The sequence below is a fragment of the Paralichthys olivaceus genome, chromosome 19 (assembly GCF_024713975.1).
Source record: "Paralichthys olivaceus isolate ysfri-2021 chromosome 19, ASM2471397v2, whole genome shotgun sequence".
NCBI lineage: Eukaryota > Metazoa > Chordata > Actinopteri > Pleuronectiformes > Paralichthyidae > Paralichthys > Paralichthys olivaceus.
Window position 1 is genome coordinate 16412160 of NC_091111.1, and position 20717 is coordinate 16432876.

The 20717-nt window shown below is 44.2% G+C and overlaps 1 protein-coding gene across 2 annotated transcripts in view; it reads right to left on the reverse strand.

The window, feature by feature from the left end:
- Positions 1–3369: 3369 nt before the first annotated feature.
- sipa1l1 (signal-induced proliferation-associated 1 like 1) overlaps positions 3370–20717 on the reverse strand; it is a 55919-nt gene continuing 38571 nt past the window's right edge. For both annotated transcript variants that reach the window (XM_069514837.1, XM_069514836.1), the window contains exons 10-26: positions 20463–20566; positions 20107–20264; positions 16294–16873; positions 14229–14327; positions 13960–14135; positions 13503–13790; positions 12909–13058; positions 12563–12696; positions 10483–10580; positions 9495–9982; positions 7996–8181; positions 7422–7590; positions 7016–7244; positions 6680–6850; positions 6445–6556; positions 6228–6306; positions 3370–5656 (exon numbers count right to left, since the gene is read on the reverse strand). In XM_069514837.1, coding sequence (XP_069370938.1) covers positions 5513–5656; positions 6228–6306; positions 6445–6556; positions 6680–6850; positions 7016–7244; positions 7422–7590; positions 7996–8181; positions 9495–9982; positions 10483–10580; positions 12563–12696; positions 12909–13058; positions 13503–13790; positions 13960–14135; positions 14229–14327; positions 16294–16873; positions 20107–20264; positions 20463–20566 — 3365 coding nt within the window. In that variant the 3' untranslated portion in view covers positions 3370–5512. The remainder of the gene's footprint in view (positions 5657–6227; positions 6307–6444; positions 6557–6679; positions 6851–7015; positions 7245–7421; positions 7591–7995; positions 8182–9494; positions 9983–10482; positions 10581–12562; positions 12697–12908; positions 13059–13502; positions 13791–13959; positions 14136–14228; positions 14328–16293; positions 16874–20106; positions 20265–20462; positions 20567–20717) is intronic.

The following is a 20717-nucleotide window of genomic DNA, read 5'->3' on the forward strand; positions in this document are numbered from 1 at the left end:
AAAAAAAGTTATTGAAGAATATCTTGAGCTCCAATGGGTATTCATCCCTAACCCTAACCCTAATCACAACCCTAACCCTAACCCTAATTGCAACCCTAACCCTAACCCTAATTGCAACCCTAACCCATATTAGGGATTAATTGGAATAACTCCGCGCTGCTTGCTCGAAACGTGCTGAAATTCGGTGTGGTTGTGTGGCAGGTCACCCTTTAATAATCATGAAATGCACAAGTCTCTAGGACTTTCAGAAGAAAAGTTATTCAAAAATATCTTGTACTTTTTTTATAGATTTGGTGGTTTCACCATTTCCGAAGGTCGTAGAAGCTCGGGGATGGTCCCAATGGATCGGGCAGAGCCACATTAGTGGAGATGGAACCAACTTCCAAGTCTCTATGACCTTCAGAAAAAAAGTTATTGAACAATATCTTGAACTCCTATAGGTTTTCATCCCTAACCCTAACCCTAATCACAACCAAAAAATCAAACACTAATCACAACCCTAACCCTACCCCTTCCAAAGGTCGTAGAAGCTCGGGGGTGGTACCAATGGATCGGGCATAGCCACATTAGTGGAGATGGAACCAACTTCCAAGTCTCTATGACCTACAGAAAAAAAGTTATTGAAGAATATCTTGAGCTCCAATGGGTGTTCATCCCTAACCCTAACCCTAATCACAACCCTAACCCTAACCCTAATCACCCTAACCCTAACCCTAACCCCTAACCCTAACCCTAACCCTAACCCCTAACCCTAACCCTAATCACAACCCTAACCCTAACCCTAATTGTAACCCTAACCCTAACCCTAACCCTATTCATCCCTAACCCTAAGCCTAATCACAACCCTAACCCTAACCCTAATCACAACCCTAACCCTAAGCCTAATCACAACCCTAACCCTAACCCTAATCACAACCCTAACCCTAATCACAACCCTAACCCTAACCCTAATTGCAACCCTAACCCTAACCCTAATTGCAACCCTAACCCATATTAGGGATTAATTGGAATAACTCCACACTGCTTGCTCGAAACGTGCTGAAATTCGGTGTGGTTGTGTGGCAGGCCACCCTTTATTAATCATGAAATGCACAAGTCTCTAGAACTTTCAGAAGAAAAGTTATTCAAAAATATCTTGATCTCCAATGGGTATTCATCCCTAAGCCTAATCACAACCCTAACCCACTTAAACCACTGATTTAGACTATTTTTATCGTCAATGGGATGATAGTAACTATGACTTAAAATAAAGACAACCTTGACTTTGACAGATTCTTTTAAGTCGTGACCTTGAGTGAAATTCCTGGTGAACTTGTCAACGCCGTGTTCAGGGGCCGCCCCGTCCGGAGAAAGCAGTCTTCTTGGGCCGTGAAGGCCAAACCCATTGAGACAGTCTAATCCATATTCCCTGAACGACCTCCCTTTTTCCCCCATGGTTTTTTAACGTGTTACATTAGCTTGCAGGAAAATCGCTTCATCATCGAAGTGCAAGGAATCTTGGGATAGGTTGTTTGTCTGGGATGAAAGGACGCATTTGAAGGAGCCTTTGAGGTGGAGCAGTCTCGTCGCTGTGACACAATCAGTCTTCAAACGCAGCCTCCGAAAGATTTAGCCTCTGAATTGATAAACAGCTGCCAAGTGTTGCTTCAAAAACATCTAAACAATAAAAATGTAAATGCATCACAAACAAGTCGACAGCGACGCAGATCGATACAGCATTTATTTATTTCAGAAACTTACTGTGATCACTGCAAATGTCTTTTTCAAACCTTTACATGTTACAAAGACAATGGATCCGGGATGTAAACAGTATTTATTTTTCTCTTGAAATTGTGTTGTGCTTTATCTCCGGTCAGAGCTGAACACAGTCATGACTTTTAAAGTTTGTTCTTTCCAACAGGAGGAAACTAAACAAATCATGGCACAGCAGGCCGTGCAACCTTCCCTCCCCTGATGCATTCGCTGACCTCGCAAGTCGACCGAAAACCTGCATCCCTCCGGTAAAAACAACATCCAGCCTGCTCCCGTCTGATCAGTGATGACTAACGAAAAGGACGGCTCCATTTCTTTTTTTGTTTTCTTGTTTCGAGGTGAATGAGGTTGAGCTCCCTCCTCCGTCAGGAACTGCAACTGGCCAGAAAACTACAGAGCAACATTAAGACAAGAATCCAGGAATGGATCGAACCCTTCTTACATCCAAAACCTGTAAACACAAACCCTTTAGAAAACATTGTGCAAAGGATCTAAAAAAAAAAAAACAAGACATTACAAAAATGGAAAATTTGAACATCTGCACATTCACATTTTCAGTATCCTTCTAAGAAGCAACAAAAACAAAGCTGAGGAAAAGAAAAGAATTTGCATTGTAAAATAACTCATTCACACATGAACTGGTGTGTGTGGGTTTACGTCTTTGTCTAAAGGTTGACATCTGCATCCACAATCCAACACTTTTAAAGATGCGATTCAAACATCTGCACTGTACATTTTTTTCATTTGGCCATACTCCATTTGAAATACAAAAAAACTAGAGCACTTTCAATGTACAGTAAAATACGTTACCCAACACTCGTCATTTAGGCGTCGACAATGATGTGGACAGGAAACCAGTGAAACCGATTTTACACTTTGCTGTTTTTTGAATATTTGAGAGATTTCACATTATTGGACGAGTGTTCTCCCACAACTGGCCGACTTGTTAAACAGTTAAAAACCGTTTCGTCATCATCAAGCAAACACTCGAGCTGTCGTCCGTCTAACGAGATTCTTAAAACAGAACCGACACTTCTACATCCTTCTGTCAGGAGTCCGCTCGTCTCCCTGCACCGCTGCAGAGCTGAACGCCAGCTATCGTAAACATCACATTTCTTTAGGCTTGTTTATTCTCTCTTTACATTCAAATCGGGCACCGTTGTGTAGTTTGCTGCTGCACGGTTTGAACTGCATCAATTTAAGATGCAGATTTACTGGTTCTCTCGTCGTAACGGTTTGATGGCAGGCGACAGGAAATTAAGGCTTACGACAGTTCCAACGTGACCTGAAATAAACCCAACACCTGTCTGAGGGAAAAGCTCTGTGGCATCTGCTTGTGTTAAAAGTGGCTTTGTGATTTTGGGGAAATATGCTTGTACGTTAAACTCGTTATTACAACGACCAGCTGCTCTGAATAATAAACTGCATGTAACTGAATGTAAAGACACACAAACACACACACACACACAGACAGACACACACACACTTCTCGTACACTTCACACACTCTAATCCCTGCCTGGTCTGTTTGTGTTACATAAAAATATTCATCTGACCAAGAGAAAGGCTGAAGCAGATTCTCCAAACAAACATTTATGAGGCCGCGTCTGTGAAGTAAGTGTGTGTGTGTGTGTGTGTGTGTAATCAGGTGTGTGTTTTTCAGAGAGGAGCCTTTCCCTTTAATCCTTTTCCCAGGTGCTGTTTCAAAAGGCACATCCCTGCTCTTCCTGCGAGTAAATGACCAAAACAAGTGACTGTAGGCACGGCTGGATAGACTGATGCACATTCTCACACACACACACACACACACACACACACACACACACACACACACACACACACACACACACACACAAACAAACACACACAAGTACGGCAGGTACTGTGACTCCCTTTTTGGATGGGTATTTAAAATATCGTCATACATGTCATTATTGTTGAATTGCTTTCAGAACAGATCCTCACACGTTCCCAACAAAGACTGAACCTGAGCAGAACTGTTTGAACTGAAGCACGCACACACACAGACACACACAGAGACACACACTCTCCCATCGTCAAAAATCAACCTTTGATTGTCTCTCAAAGCCTCTGATGATCTGTTGTGTGTGTGTGTGTGTCTGACTGATGGCTGAAGAGTCGTTGGAAAAATACAGAGTGACTGGCAGCACATTTAATAACCATGACATTTCCACTGGTCATCACTAGAGGGCACTGTAAGCAACACAACAGCAGGCTTGGGCACCACAAAATACAACAGAATACAGAATAAAAAGCATTATAGTCAGGCTTTAGCCAGAATTAAGAAAGAAAGCAGTTTAAATAATATAGCTAGTGACCCTTTTTCTTCAGGAACTAAACACTGATGTCAGTTGTACTGTACGAATAGAACAACTTATTTATTGGAATTATAATACAAGGAAATAAATTAACCCGAGGAAAAAAAGAAAAACCTTTTCTCATCCAAAATGTCTCTGTCATTTATTATCAGCTGGCTCTCTGTTTTCCAGTCATTGGAATGATGAGTGGCGTCCTCGTTTTCTTTTTCCCCTGAACACGATGTTCGGTGGAAAAAGCTGGAGGTTCTTGTGCAGCAGAGGCCGGTGTTTTGCCAGTTTGACCTTTAAAACACCGTATCCCACGTAAAACTTCTTGCGAGAGCAAACTCTTCATTTTTGTGAGCGAGAAAAACACGAGGTCCGACTTCTTCCTATTGCTTTTAAGACACGAACGAGTGGGATGGACCAAAGCACTCTGGATATCAGTCTTGTTTTATGGCACCACTGCCAATGGCTTTTAAATATAGACTCCTGTGTCAGGTGTTGGTTTGTGCTGTTGAGACAGATCGACTGTTGTAATCCAGACCTGACTCACACACAGGTCAAGAAATGAAAACTGTACAAATCCAGATTTGTCTGTGGCGCGGACGCGGATCGACGTCATGTCAGTGGCTGACGGACCAACGGCCATGACGTTCAGGGGTTTCCACCGCGGGGAGAAAAAAAAAAAGTTGCTAACCTCTTCACTTTCCATTTAAAGGTGATGGAAACAAAATCCTCTCACGTGTCCAGTTGTCTTGTGGCTCTTTTGTCCGTCTGTGTTACAGCGGACACTTAGTGGCTGAGCTGGCAGGTTTGTCGTTGCTCTGCCTGAGACAAACCCTCTGCTGTGGTGAGGCTGATTTGGCACGAAACACTTAAATCACCTTCTGGAGAAGTTGGGCGACATTTGAAAAAGGTGCTTGAAAAACAGGAACAATGAGGAAAAAGAAAGTCGCCTTGAAAAGAGACTCGTGTCCACTCGGAGACCAGGGCAGAGGGGTGAGGACATTGTTTACCTCTGCAATAACTGGAAGAGGCAAAGTCGCCTCGTTCAGAAAGGAGGAGGGAGGAAGGGTGTTTTCACTTGTCGGTAATTTTGCTGAAAAGATTTTGGCACAGCGAGATGAGAGAAAGTTCAATTCAGCAACGCCCTCATGGCCCCACAGGAGGGCAGAGGTCAGTCCTTCATGATCTGACAAACAACACGCGTTCTTCTTGGGCCTCATCCTGAGAAGTTGAACAGAGGGTCTGCAGAGATAGAGACTGGTCGGCAATAAAAGCCCCTGATGTTTGAAGCCGATGGAAGATGGAGGGAGGGTTCGGCATCAGGTTAAATGAGTCTCAGAACATGTCTCCCCCTCCGCGTCTCCGTCCAGACTGTGTGTGCTGATGTATGAAGTCGTGTGGGTGCGTGTGCAAGTTAGGATGTGCAGGAGTACGTCAGTTCATGTCGATGGTGTTGAAAACCCACTCTGTGAACTTCTTGAGCTTGGTGGCGGAGGTCTGAGATTCCTCCTGCAGCCTCTGGTTGTCCTCCCACAGCCGTTTGATCTGAGTCTGAAGCCGCAGCTTTTCATCACGCTCCTGCGAAAGACGAAATAAAATAAAAGTAATTAGAATCAATTAGTGCACTGGGACGTTGGCTTGGATCCATGAAAGATGAGTTTGAGCCTTTCACCTGGGACCATTGAAAGTAAATGAAGTGTAAACATTAAATGGAAAAGGGTGAATGAGCAGAATCACTTGAGTACATTAGTTCCTCAGGTTTTTATAAGAATATAAAAGCTAAGTTGAACCATTCACTTCCTTCCAGGTGAATTGAAGTTAAGAAAAAAGCTGCAGTTTCTCAGACTGATTACAAAACAATGGTGGCAGCACTCCACTGCTGACTGTGTATTTTCTATTGAAAACAAATATTTATTCACACCCTCGGCTCGCTGGTCCATTATAAACAAGCCAACTAGAGCCTTTCATTTTTCATCCTCACTGACACTTGAATAGAAAATCGAAAAAACACGTTTTAGCTCAACATACTGTAAAATAGAAGAGGTTCAGTGCAGACGCAGACAAATGATCTTGTTCACTGTCTGGAAATGAACTGGAGCTCTGTTCGTACATGCGTGTAGAGTGCATGTGTGTTTGTTTTCTCTCTCACCTTCTTCAGGTCCTCCTGGAGCATCTTCACAATGGCCTCAAGTTTAGTGACTTTCCTCTCCAGCCCTATGTGACCCTCACTGTGGAGAGGAAAGAAGATCATGACTCACTCACTGCATAAACATTCAGCATTAGAGTCACACTGCGTTCCCGAGGCCACATGAGTTTCTAGTTTATTTCTTCAAACCATCTCTCAGGTCCGAGGTGCGAGATGTTACCTTGATGAGGGCCGAGACACTGGTGCTGGCTGCAGCTCGATGTGAGGCTGCTGTGGACTGGAGGCGCCGCTGCTCCGGTGATTTGAATCCCCGAACACGTAACTTCTCTGAACTGGAAGCAAAATGGTGAAAACAAGACAAAGTCACAATCATGGAGCATAAAGAAGCAGCTGAAAGCAAAGGTTGGAGATTAGAAACCCACAGAAGAGGAGCGATTATAAGTTAATGGTTATACCGTAGTGAGGGTTCCTGTCACTCTCAAAGGTACTGGCCACGTCCACCAAGTGTGTCCACTCCAGAGGGCTGTCCCTGTCTGAAGAAGGGAGGGGCATTAGCTCCTGTGGGAGGGGTCCACGGTGTCGCTCCACCAAATCCACCAGTGATGTGTCAGATGCCGAAAGGTCACCTATAAAGAGAAATGGGAAAGGACTGAATGCAAACTTAATTTTTGCTTCTTAGAGTATTTCCAATTTAAAAGGGGACAGCAGATTCACATCTGAGGCATCCTCCAAATCAAATCTGTCACGAAACCCAGCAGGTTTTCAAATCATCGTCCAAACAGTGATCTCACCGTGCAGTTTGACACCGAGCTTATAGGAGGGCCGCCGAAGGGGCACACCGCGGGTCGTGGGTGAGCGCGGGAGGGTGGAGCAGCTGAAGAGAACGTCGCTAACTGGTTCTGCCACCGAGTCGCTCAGGGGGGGAAGTCGCTGTCCACGGTAGATGCTCTCGTCTGACAGGGTACGATGGAGCGAGCGACGGTGGCTGAGATGTTGGCCCGACGGTGATTTCTGGCCATGCTGCACAGGAAATGGAGGAGGAATCATTTCAATGTCACTAGGTGAGTGTTTAGAGGCCAGGGGTATCTGGGACTTCATTTTTTACTACAAGTAAAAGCTGTATAAACCTTGCTAGCCAAGTTAGAGGTCCAATAACTTTTAGAGCCTGACTGTGTTCTGTGATTGACAAAAGTGCACCTTTTCCTTATGCCTGCGTGGTGGTGGGGGGCTGTCTGGAGCCCCGTGCCTCTTCACATCTTCCTCAATAGTAGATTTAGCATGAGGCTGGGGTGAGTGCATGTCCCGAAGAGAGGGCCTGGCTGCAGGGGTTGGAATACCCTCCACTCCACTCTCTCCAGGAGACTTCCTAAACACACACACACACACACAGATAATTAAATGAAAATAACCTTTTAATTATGTGTTGTCATTCAGCTTCAATATCAGATCTTCTATAGGCCAAGCACATTCATTCATTGCATGAGTTAGTACTTGAATGAAATACTCTCTTCAGCCACAAGAGGGAAATCAAGTAGTTTGCCAAAAAGACTCATAATAGGATAAGATGCAATGTTATGAAGCAGTACTGCAATAAATGCTTTCATTAGAAAGATAGGAATGTTCTGTTGTTGTCTGACGTAACACTGTAAACTATAAATTATTTTTAGCTTTTTAAAATGTAGAACAGAGTAAGCTGCTCACGCTCACTCGTCTACTCACTGCACAGACACACTGTTCTGTGTCGCACTTTATTTCTGACATCCAGTCTTACTTGCGTGTGTCTCCAAAGTCGACAGAGTTGATGGTGGAGCCTGGCTTCCTCCAGCCAATCAGGTACTTGGACTGAGCTCCTTGGCGGGGGTAGAAGCTCTTGGGCCCAGGGGACGCCGAGGACTGGGAGGACGGCGAGGTGGCTGAAGATGAAGACTCGTCTCTGGGCGAGCTGTGGCCTGAGTGCCTGGCGTTGATGGAAGGAGGAATGACACAGGTGTTAAAAACCGGTGTAATATATAAATATATAAAAGCTTTATTATTTATCACTGGGTTTGAAAACTATCTTTAGGCAATGGAAAACTCTATCATGGTACCACCTGGGGTCAATCCCACCAGCCTCATTCCCTCTTTCCACCACAATGACAGAAAACAAATGTGGCTTGAATGCTGGACAGACGATATCCAGGTCGTGAACTGTAACTCTATCTGAACACGCAAATCAAGTCTTGCTCACACAGGAAGAGACACAAGTTCAACTGTATCAACTGGACACGTGTTCCACATTTCCGGAGGCCTAATGTGGAAAGATAAGAGGGAGTTAGAATTACTCCTTGTCTTGGTTTCCAGGAAAGAATTGTTATGAGGGCGGTAATCCAGTGAAATGTCTTCTTCTTGGGTGAAGAAACATTGGCTTGAGAAATAATGAGAACTGGAAACGTGTTGCAGAGGTGATGGAAACACTGAAGTTGGAAGGGAATCATTTTAAATGATGGCATCACTGAAGTCAAAGCATTATTCAGATTTTATTTGATTCATCATGATTATTATTTTGTGTGGAAGTGTATCTTTTGGCTATTTCACTGTATTTTCCTGCAACTTTTATTTTTGAGCATATTTTTGGATCTTTATACGCTACTGGCTGTGTGGGTGTGGCCATTAGTGAACTGTGTGTCGACCACTGGCAGCAATAATGGCAGAAAACAGTGCGGAAATGGTAAAAAAAGGGAGTCAAGCTAAGGGTGCAGTGCAAAATATCTACTTAAAATGTATTTTACAACATATTGACTGTGTCAGGAATCTGCCTCAGATGCTTATTACCTGATTCTTCCAAGGTTAATGGATCTTTAAGATGATTCACAAGTGACTGAGCAAGAGACTGGATAACCTTGATTTGTGAGGCCTCGTTTTTATTGAACTCTAAAATGTGAACCTGGCTTTCTAACCACAGGGTGCATTTAAAGCTCTGGTTCACAATAACTTTGGCTTGTAACCCTAAACAGCAAGTAATATCTGCCAGCAAGAATAAAGGTTGTGGCTCAGAGCTTTGCAGAGCAATTAAACCTCCTCCCTTCCAAACTCACGGGGTAAAGGCATGAGCACAACCATAGCGCCGGTGGTTTGATACCCTACAGTTGGCATGACTAAATGTCCTTGAGCAATAAACTGAACCCTGAAATGGCCCCTGACCACCCTTCTGACAGCCAGTGAATGACGTGTGATGGAAAAAGTGGAAAGCGATTGACACAAACACTGAAGAGTCCAGAAAAAAAAGCAGACCTTGAGTGTGATCCAGCCTCATTCAGACTGAAGGTGCTGCTATCCCTGACGAGGAGATGAGTAGGCGGGCTTCGGCCGGTCCCGTCCAGGCTCCTTTCTCCTGGAGGGCCCGGGGACTCGGCAGCAGCAGGTGACCTCTCCAGCATCCTGCGGCCTCCCTCGGTGGGGCTGTGCCACGGAGAGGCTGACCGCTCCCTGCTCTCCCTGCTGCCACTGGGAGCCAGAAGGGAAGTGGTGCTGCCGTGATGAGAGTGCGGGTGGGCGTGGTGCGAGGCTCCATAAGAGCTGGTATCGATGCCGCTGTCGGCTGACGCCCCCTGGAGATAACCTCCTCCTCCCAGACCGTTGGGCTCCGTGTCGCCCTGATCACCGCCGGAGCCTCCACCTGCTCCCATTTCATACCATTTATCACTGTCGCTGTGAGCGCCACTGGATGCCGTGCTGGACAGAGTGTTGCTGCTGGAGTGGCCAGAGTAAGGGCCGTCCGACTGCCAGAAAAAACGGAGAGTGGACGAGAGAGGGAAAATGAGAGTTGAAGGTTCCATGTCAGTGAAGAACAACAATTTTTCAGCCTGTAATCTGGCATTTAGTGACCAAGCAACCAATTATAAAACTAGAAGAGCACTAAGCAGAGCACAGACCTCTGACAGGGACAAACGATCTCTTTAAATTGAATCAAGTTGCACCAAATTTCACATGCTCACATATCAGTTCCCTAAATGTGCCTATTATTACATGAAGATCCACGTAGTGTTCCCTCGGAAAACTAAACCCCCTTTCACCTCCTAGCAGAGGTTATTATTTTAACATGTCAGACTACAGTATTAATGACTTTCTAAAATAATGATTACTATGCTAACTGAACTGTTTACAGAGATTTAGAAGAAAATAATAAAATGCCCACATATTTGAAAACAGATGTTATAAGGCATTTGAACTGCACTGTCAGAGTAGAAGTAAGTTGTTTAAGACGAGTGCAAAATCAGACCTGGCTTCCCTTCTTTGGGGACAGATGGATGACCTGCTCTTGCCTCTGGATGCGAGGAGCTCCAGAGTAGCCTTGACCCGACTTTGAGACCGGGGCCTCTGCAACGAACAGACCAATACACACACAGACAGCTGGGGTTAGTGACACATGCATGGACCCCGCAGTGCAAACAGAACTGTTGATGAGTCGACAGAGATGTTCCCCTCTTTCCTCATTTATGTGTATTTTGCTACAGAGCACACACACCTCCAAGAGACTCATAACACTAACACTTTCCATTCTGTTTCTGCTGTGCTCATGAACGAGATCCCCACGTCACGGGTCATCAAAAGAGATGCACATCAAACGGAAATTTGTCCCCAGACGGTGTGTCGGCTTTATTTTTCCCGGGCACGCTGTGCCGTGTCAGAGAAAGTGAGCGTGTCTCCTGAAGCAAAACTTGGGGAATAAATGAGACGGTTGTGTAATTGTCAAGATGTTACGCAACAAGAGATGCAGAGAAGGCGGCTAATGACCAGAGCACCATTAGGGGAACGCTAAGGGAGGTATCATAACATCTGCTGGGATGAATCTCGTAATGTACTGAACTCTCTCCTATCTCACTTAAGATAGAATATTCATTACTGTGCATAGTTCCCCCTGCATAGAAAAGCCACAGGGCTCACTTCACTAATTAAGGAACTTGCTTGTTTGAATGCCTGTGTATATATATGCATTACAAGAGGCTACATACTTGTGAGTGATATATCAATTGTGTTGGTACATGCAGCAGGGAACCTTAATGCAGTAATTACATTAAAACAAAACCATGCGTAGGCTCCGTTAAGGTCTGAGTTAATGTCTTGTTTTGCTTTTTACTGAAATAAAAATATAAAATGAGCAAAACTAAGTATTCTGCCCTCTGCATGACTTCTCTGGACAAAGCACAGCCACATCATCATCGCTGAAGACTAGCGGGTCAAGTGGGTAAAAATGGATGAAGGACTATGAAAAGAGGAAGAGGAAAGGACAGAAGGCTTAACCGCAGAGACGGCAAAGTGGACCGCGAAGGGCTGGACATTTGGCTGACTTCGCCTGAGCTGGCCCAGCATGCATTGTTCCTCTCTGACCATTACAGAAATAAGTGCTACAAACAACCACAAAATGAAAGACTACAGCCATTCTCTGTGATTGAGGCGGCGGTAAGAAACAGGTTGAGGACATGGCTGGACGTAGGCTGGTCAACAACCAACCAAGGCGACATCCTGCTGGGAATCAGAGGAGCCGTACGGGTGCATGTAGCCTCTGTGGCTTTCAGAGGCCGAGCTGGAAAACAAGGAGGAAACTCCCCAAAACACAGAATACTCATAATTACATGAAAGCCCGTGTACAAGAAAAAACTGAATGAAAGGCAAAGAGACGGCAGAATGAGGAAGAGAGTGAAGGGAGAGGAAGGAAAGGCACACAAAGAGGAGTTTGCCCAAGAGTGTTGACAGGAAAGAAAGGAATTTCCCCCCTTTCTCTTTCTCCTCTTTAGTACAGAGAGATAAGTTACAAGAAAAAATGCCATGTTTGGTAATTGAGATCACCCCCCCCCCATTCAATAATTCTCTCTGTGCTGTTTCTGATTGTCTCATTATCCTCCCACCTTTTTATCTCTTAACAGAAACATTAAGACCCTGTGTATGAAGGCAATATAATTAACAGCAAGCTGAGTAGGAGGAAGAGGTGGGCAAGGAGAAGAAGTGCTGTATAGAGGCAGCGTGAAGGCTGTCAGATATGGAAACTCAGGAGAGGAAAGAGGAGCTGCTGCAAAAGAAATATGTGACAGTGGCAGATGAGGAGGCACAAACAAACAACACACAGGTCTGGATACCTGCCACCTCAGGGATTTAGAAAAATAGATAAATATGGATGATTTCTTTCCTCCCTCCCTCCATCAATAGTGTCAAGTGTCCTCACGTTCCTCCCATTAATAACATGAGGTCCCACCGTCACCATCAGGAGTAAACACATTCACATTTCTAAAAGATGTTTTAATCTATTTCCATTTTTTAATCCACCGAATGTTAACTGTAATAATTCCACTAGATATATTCACCTGTTGACCCCCGTTCTGCTCCTCCCCCTTCCTCCATTCTTGACCAATTGGGAGTGGATTTTCCACTGGACCCGCCCTCGCCGACCACCTCCCGTCTCTCCGAAGGCATCGGAGAATGGCGGTTGCTTGCAAACCTGGTAAATGAGCGAAAATGTACAAATGAGCTTTCAGTACTTTTACGATTATCAAAAATGTACTTCTACACTTTCATACACTGATAAATTCAATATATATAGTTTCTATGTTTGAGTTTTGCTTTTTTCATTAAATACATCATGATCTTCAATAAAAAATTGTCTAAAACAAGCCACAAACAAACACAATCCCTCTGCCTCCTCTTCCTTACTGCTCGGGCATGGACTTTTGTCTCCAGTGAGCAGAGCTTCCGGAGGCGTCACTGGAACAAGACAAGTTGCTTGGAGAGCTTCGATTGTGAGGGGAACGACCCAACGCCAGGGAGGAGACCAGGCTGTAGCTCTCACTGCCCGGAGACATCCTGGTGTACATACAAACACACACAGACACAGGAACTCTAAGGATTTACAGGCACAAGGAACTCAAGGAAGATGAAATAAACAAAGCAAAGCATTGAACAAGAAGAATGTTCCCACATTTCCTTCACAGGAAATTCCATTGATCTCTACAGTTCCCACATATTCTGGATGAAAAAACATCATGAATACTTAAAACCTTCTGCAGAAGAAAATCAGCTACGTACCAAGCAGCTGTCTTTTAAAGGTTTATGATACATTAGCTTACTGAAACAAAACACTGTAAATATTTATGATAATATTGATTATTTAGAATTTAAAATATAGAAAACAGCCTATGAAAATCCTTACATTACAGTTTTTATTTTATTTATTGCAAACCTTTCCCACCCTCCTCCTAATAGACTATAATTGTGATCTTCCACAATTAAAAGCAGAAAGGTTCTAACCTTTTGGTGTCCAGGGGTCGGCCATCGCTGCTCACACTGCGTGGGATGACTGCGCCCCTCTCCAGCCTCTCAGCTGACAGGGTCTTCCCCACGGAGCTACCCAGGCTGATGGCACGGTTGGGCGTGTGGGGCTGAGGCGAGGCAGTCAGCGACTGCTGAGGGCTGCTGGACGTCCTCTGCCACTTGTTGTTGTTGCTACGGAAGGGGAACTTGTATTCGAAGGACCCGCTATCGCTGCTGCTGCCCTTGTATTCGGACACAGGCATCCGATAGAGCTCCGAGCAGCCTCTGCAGAGGGGGAGGAAAGAAGTCAGTGAGTGAGGAACTTTTTATTTTCTTTCCTGGTGGAGAGAAAACAAACACCACTGAAATTTTACAAAAAATATTCTCTAGAAAACAGAAAGAAGAATTTCAAGAAAACAAATGACAGCTTCTAAAAATCTCCCATCCCGCCTACCTGCGTGGAGTGGCATCTTCATGTGGTGGGATAATAACAACACGCACTGTCACCGAGGTCCGCAGGAGGTCAATCATCTGCTCATGTGTCAGTGTCGCTACAGCAACTTTGCAGATTTCTACCAATCGGCTTCCCTGCCGCAGTCCTGCCTGCCAGGCGTAGCCGTACGGCTCCACCTGGTAGTGACAAAGTTTGTTTGTAAACATAGGCCACCAATTTATGAATGGTATATTTTCAGAAGAGCATTTAGGTTGTGTAAGGAGAGATACCTCAGCCACGATGCCTTCGTAGTTCACATGGAAGCCAAGCTGCCCCAGGCCATTTCGACGAAGTGTCATCTCTGATGTCTCGCAGCCTTTAGTCAGGATCTAAACACCAGGAGAGAAGAGTGGTAAACAACGAGAGCATGAGAGAACAAGGTGAAAGTACAGATCAGAGCATAGATGATGAAAGACAGCCAAAAACAGAGGAGAAAGGAGGAAAAGTGTAACAAAGGGAAAAAAGAAATGAGGGCAAAATCCTCCTACTCTGTGTCACCTCGGCTGTTTGGAACAACTTTTAATAGAATAACTGAACTGGGATTAATCCACTCTGCATATGTGTGCAGGTATGTGTACATATTCAATGCATATGTGCACGTTCTTCTTCTTTTAAGTGGAAGAGATTCTTTTTTAAACAATTTAGGTAAATCCTGAGAGACTTACAGCCATAAATAAAGATGAATTAGTGCTTCAGCCCTTCACCACTAGTGGCACACTTCTCGCCAGATACACACACACGCGTAACATGCTTGACAGATCTTGCTGTGACACTTTAGACAGATGCTTCATTTAAGAGAAACACTTATTTGAACTCATGGAAGGATGAGCCTCTTTGTACCCTGGCTGTGTGGAGGAGCACTGCAGATCTGATTTTTTTTTTTCTCAGGTGAAAAAGTTGAAAATATCCAAGTTCTTTAGGACACAGCTAGCATCACTTCTCTTAGCACACGGAGGCAATGAACAAATTAACAAAGGATGTGGATGAAACCAATTCACAATCGCAGCTACTTTTAACTGTAGTCAGTCTCAACTCTCTGTTCTCCCTCTCTCTCGCAGCCTCTATTGATGCACACAGCAGCATCAGAGTGCTGTGCATTTCTCTGTCTGAACAGGGTGTTAGCAAAAGCTCAATAGAAGCCAAACATCACAGGGAAGCGTGAATAAATCATTGTGCAGACTGGCACCTGACAGGAATTGTTATGATGCTCTGTGATGTCTCTGAATGTGTGCGTGGGAGAGGAAGAGAGTACAAGAAAAAAAAGAGAATGATAAAGAGCAAACAAGAAAAAATAAAAGAGGTCAAAGAAATGAATATGAGAGAGAAATAGAGAGAGAGAGAGACTCACTGAGAGAGAAGAACAGAGAGAGACAAGTTCTACAAAGCCAGTGGCCCAGGGCCACTTCCCTTCCTCTCTCTGGCACAGAGGGACGGCCAAATGATTGAAGATTAATGCCAGAATTATAAAATGTGACATGAAAGTCATGCATTTCTGAGTCCTGAGCCAAAATAAATATGTTTATATGCATGTTTGCAAAATGGTGGACTCAATCCAGGTTACATAAATCCATGATATAAACCATCACATCTCTCACTCACGCAGTTTGGAGGTGGGGAGAGGCTGAGGAAATGAATGTAATCTAAAGCACTGACGATTACATAAGAAAACACCTTTTCTTCTAACCAGTTACCATGGAAACAGCAAAGGAAGAGCTAGCATCACTTCACTGTATGTGTAGGTGTACGAGCCATTAGGAGAATGTTGTCCAGAGGTGTTACTGAAACTCTCTCAATAAGCAGAGACCAGAAATGAGACAGCAGCTTTGGCATGTAGACACACACACACACACACACACACACACACACACACACACACACACACACACACACACACACACACACACACACACACACACACACACACACACACACACACACACACACACACACACACACACACACACACACACACACACACACACACAGTTGTCGTTCTGGCAGACTGACAGCCCACAGTGAATAGCAGGAGAGACTGTGAGTGGGCCAGGTAAATGATCAATGGCAGCCAACAGCATCTAAGTCCATTGATTTGGTTTCTCTGCACCTGCTCATTGTGAATGAGTATTTCTTTTGTCTTATTAAAAGTCTGGTTCAATGTTGCTGCAGGAGTAGTGCCACCTAACAAGGACGAAATCACATAATTTCATTTCTCTTGAAGGTTTTCTCAACACCAACAGAATTAATGCATACTCTAGACTCTACCATCTGTTATGTATTGTGTGTGTGACTTCTTACCTCTAGACGTTTGACCACCTCTTTGAAATCCTCAGTGTTATTACTGATACTCCTCAGAGACACACTTTCTCCCCGCTCATAGAAAATCCGCAAAGACGCAGGGCTGCTCAGCATCCAGCCAATCACGTCCTTAGTGGCACAGTTTAACACCACAGCCTTGGCGTCTTGGTCCAAAAGGATGAGGAAGTCATTGGAGATGGCGAGGAGAGCCTCAAGTTCTCCTCCAGTCCCATGATCCTCAGCGTGTACCAGCCAGGTCACGGCCCCAAGGCTGCGCAGCTCCGCCCCTACATAGGGCCGGCTCTTCTCCTTTTTCTTGTGAGCCAATGAGATGAAAGGAAACTTTCCCGAGGGGTCGATGGGCGTGCTTGTGGTGTGGCGCTCAGCCAGGTCACGCAAGTACTCCTGGCGCGTTCGGGTGGCCATGGCACGGAACTTGTGGGACTTGTGAGCAGCGTTTTCTGCATTAATGACCTTGGCCAGCAGGAAGTCCCGGAACACAGAGGATTTGGGGAAGGTCACGCCCTCTGGGATTGGTGGGCCGAAAGATGGCACATCTTTGGAGCGAGTGACTGCCACGCTGAAAGACAAGAAGAAGAAAATGAGGGAAGAGGGAAAGATGGAGGAGAAAAGAGAATAATTGATCCAGATCTGCCAACAAGGAGCGTTTCTCCTCCTCACACACCAAAGATATGATGCCTTAGAGCAGTAAATCAACTCAAAAATATAGTTTAAAAATTAAAATAAAATTGTAGACACATCGTGGAACATAGACGATGTTTTCTATAAACCCTGAAGTGTTATGTGTCTTAATGCTGTTGTCTGGAGGCAATGAGTACATGCTGCCTTTTCCTTATGGTACGTATTCATTTCTTTTCCACGTCCTATACCTCCCTGTTTTTTCGCTCTTCCCCACCTCACTTCTCCTTTCATTAAGTCCCTGGAATGCCCATCTGAGTCTGTTTGCCCTGTCTGGTATGTCAGGAACTCAGCTGTGCAGCCACGGAGAGGAAGGAGAAGAGAGAAGAAGAGGAGAAGGAGGAGGAGGGAGAGGAGCCCAAGAAAACCCAGAGTGAGAAAAGAGGAAAATGTGGCTGAGAGGGGAAGACGTGACTGTGGGAGAGAACGATGAGGAATGATTGCTCTCTGGAAAAAACACAGCACTGTGTGAGATAAACAGATTTGTGTGTAAATCTTTCAAATACTTTCGAGGCACTTAACAAATAGAGCGTGCAGTGAAAAGGCCATTTATAAGGCCTGAAGCAAGGTGTCTGTACATGGGTCACCTGTCTTAACCTCACCCAGATCTTCACTCAGGTGATAATTACCAGCTGACAAGAGTAGCACTGGATGTCGAAGCCCTCGTCCCACTCGCTTCCCCGCTGACATGCATCAGAACACATGCCGACACCGGGATTAATCGCTTTGTCTAATAAGCAACTAAAGTCAATATGTCTCCCACGTACTTCTAAACATACCTTGGAGACGCACCGTCCTCGCGGGGGACGTGTGGTGTTCAATTATACCGACCGTCAAATTTTCTGACACCTCATTTCCCACCTTTCCTTATTTGTGACAGACGAAAGTAAGAGAGAAAACATTTTTTATTCCAGGCTGAAATTGCCTCGGAGAGTGAAAACATCACTTTTATAGCACTGTGCTGATAAATGAATGCTGGGAATTCCCCAAGTAGTTGCTAGTATATCAAAATATTGCTTGGATTTTCCACATGGAATAAGCACAGAAAGTCAGCCAACTTTCACCGAGCAGCTTGTATTAGACTTTTACTAGCATTTAATGAATCTCTGAAAATTATAGATTGACAGCACCGACACAGGTAAACGAGTCACAAGATAATATTCGACCGCATCACTGTCAAAGACAAATGAATCATGCAGAGAGCAGCAGCAGCAGCAGCAAAGTGGTTGTAAGTGGGTCGAACAAATGATTAAAATAAAATGTGACCTTTTCTTCTTATTCTTCTCTGTGACTACAAACACATCACACAGTACGATTCGCTCTACAAGTGCTTTTACTGAACTCAAACACCTGTGAATCAGTCAAGCAAGGACCTGTGACTCACGCAGGACAAAAAGAGGTGATGGATGGAGCGAGTGAAAGCCGGAGAGCAAATCAGAGAGAGCATAACATTTAAAAAAAAAAAAAAAAAAGAGTGATAAAACAAAAAGAGGGACCGAATGAGAAAAGAGGGTGACAGAGGCGGAGAAAGGGGAATATAGGAGAGTGTGGTGCAGTCGGGGCTGCTGCTGTGTGATCCTCATGGCAGGAGGTTTGGCAGTAAAAATGAAAGAGTGCATTCCTGCGGTTTCAGTGATTTGTGGTCTTATAAATATCCATTGTGTGGGCAGCTCTGCTCCTCCAGTATCCACAACCTGCTGCCCACTGCGCCAGGGCAAGAAAAAGAACATATCAATACCAATTGGAGTGGGAGAAACAGGTGTGTGTGTGTGTGTGTGTGTATAAAAGTGGACGTGGGGAAGGTACAAATAACATGTTTTTGTCTACTTGTCACGAGTAGTCATCCAAGGATAAACCATTTATGTTATACTGTGCATAGCAGATTTTATGACTAAGGTGGTCTAAAGCATTGGTGTAATCTGTTAAAGTGTTGGTTTCCAATGACACAGTACCAACTTACTCCTTTAAAGAAAAACACACTCTCCCAGCAGTGCTGAATGTAGAACATGTGGTTTGGTTCACTACAAACAGTTGGTGAGAAAATGGTCCTATTCGCGTGTGTTGCTGGATTAATCAAGAACTTGGCGAGATGCATGACTGAAAGAATTCAGGCTGCCTCGAATCATTTGAATCTCTTGACCTACTGACCAAAAAGTGGGAAAAACATTTTTCTCTTTTAATTAAACAAAAAAAGGGAATAAATCAAGCTCTTTCAGTGGACGTGTTCTTATTCCCTCCGACAACGTGGTTAGTGTGAATTGTAATTTAATTCTAGAAAAACGATCTTTCGCGTTGAGAATTGTGTTTTCACTTGAGAAACCTTGACTCACGTTTGTGAATCTCTGAAGTTAAGTGTATTTTCTCCACAGTCACTCTGTTGCAGAACTCATGCACGTGTGTTGTTGCTCAGTAACGAAGAAGCCCCATGGGGGATGATTAAGACCTAACTAACAATGTGCTCAGACAGCAATTAAAACAGCCATTAGTCGGAGATAGAGGACGGCTCATAGGGCGCCAGATACGAGAGAGTGACAGGAAACTAGATAACAAGACAGAGGCGGGAATGAATGGAGAATGAAATGTCCTTCACAGCTGAGCAGTTTTAAACAGGAAACGGAGGCAAGGCATTTCTTATAAGTGACTCCGGGATGGCACATTTTATTACATATTACACATCCCTGATGAGGTGGTCATAAATCATGTGCTGTAGAGAGGGCTCTAACAGCCACGACTGCGAAAGCAGTGACACACTTGAGCCAACAGATAAGAGCATTATTGTTTCAGAAGTGATGGAAAGTGAGTCATGAGAAGTTAAGTGCATACAATAGCTATGACAAAAGTTTCTATACAGGGTTATTCAAAATGTACGTATAACAGTAGCCTGAACAGGAAATGAAACATTGGAGGAACCAACTCGTTTTTTGGTGAAGACAGAAAACACACTTTCAGCTTTCTGATATATTTCTAACTAATGGAATCTAAAAGCTTGCAGACAAGTGGAGAGCTAGGGACTCACTGGCCGAGCATTGCTGATGCATCAAACAACCCATAATTCTGCAGTCTCTAAACTATATGCACATACAGCAAACTATATGTGGGGTTTTTGAATCTCACCTGTAGGAGCTGTTCTCAGAACAGGGATTGTGTGCCCGCACAATCACGAAGACATGCTGGAAATGTGAGCGAATGTTCTTAGGAGTGAACGGAAGTGCCCCGGGTTCTTGGAACACGATTGTGACGATATCATTCCCAATATGGCGCTTCCGCAGTAACTGGAAAAAAAAAATCAAGAACAGCAGAAGTAAACTAAAGTTAGATTATATATAATATTCAAACTCATGAATTAAGTGAGTCCAAGTTGATGGAAGGTTAAATTTAAATGTACATTGCAAGATGAATATAAATAAATCTTATATACTATTATAAATAAAAACTATTTCAGTTTGTTTGTTAACCTTTGATGAACATACCTGTTGCTTATTGTTGGGTGTGTAGGGCAGCATGGTAGACACATGGAACATGATCTCATAGTCCCTGTAAGTGGTGTACAAGGAGTGTGTGCCGGTCGAGTCAGCTGGGGGAGATGCAACCACAAGTGAATTCCTCATTGTAAAACATAGAACTGATCTACAGTTAATACACTGTTTTCATGTTTTTTAAGAATATTATCACCAATGAGAAAGAGCTTCACCATGACCAATAAAATACTAAAATAAAATCCAGAA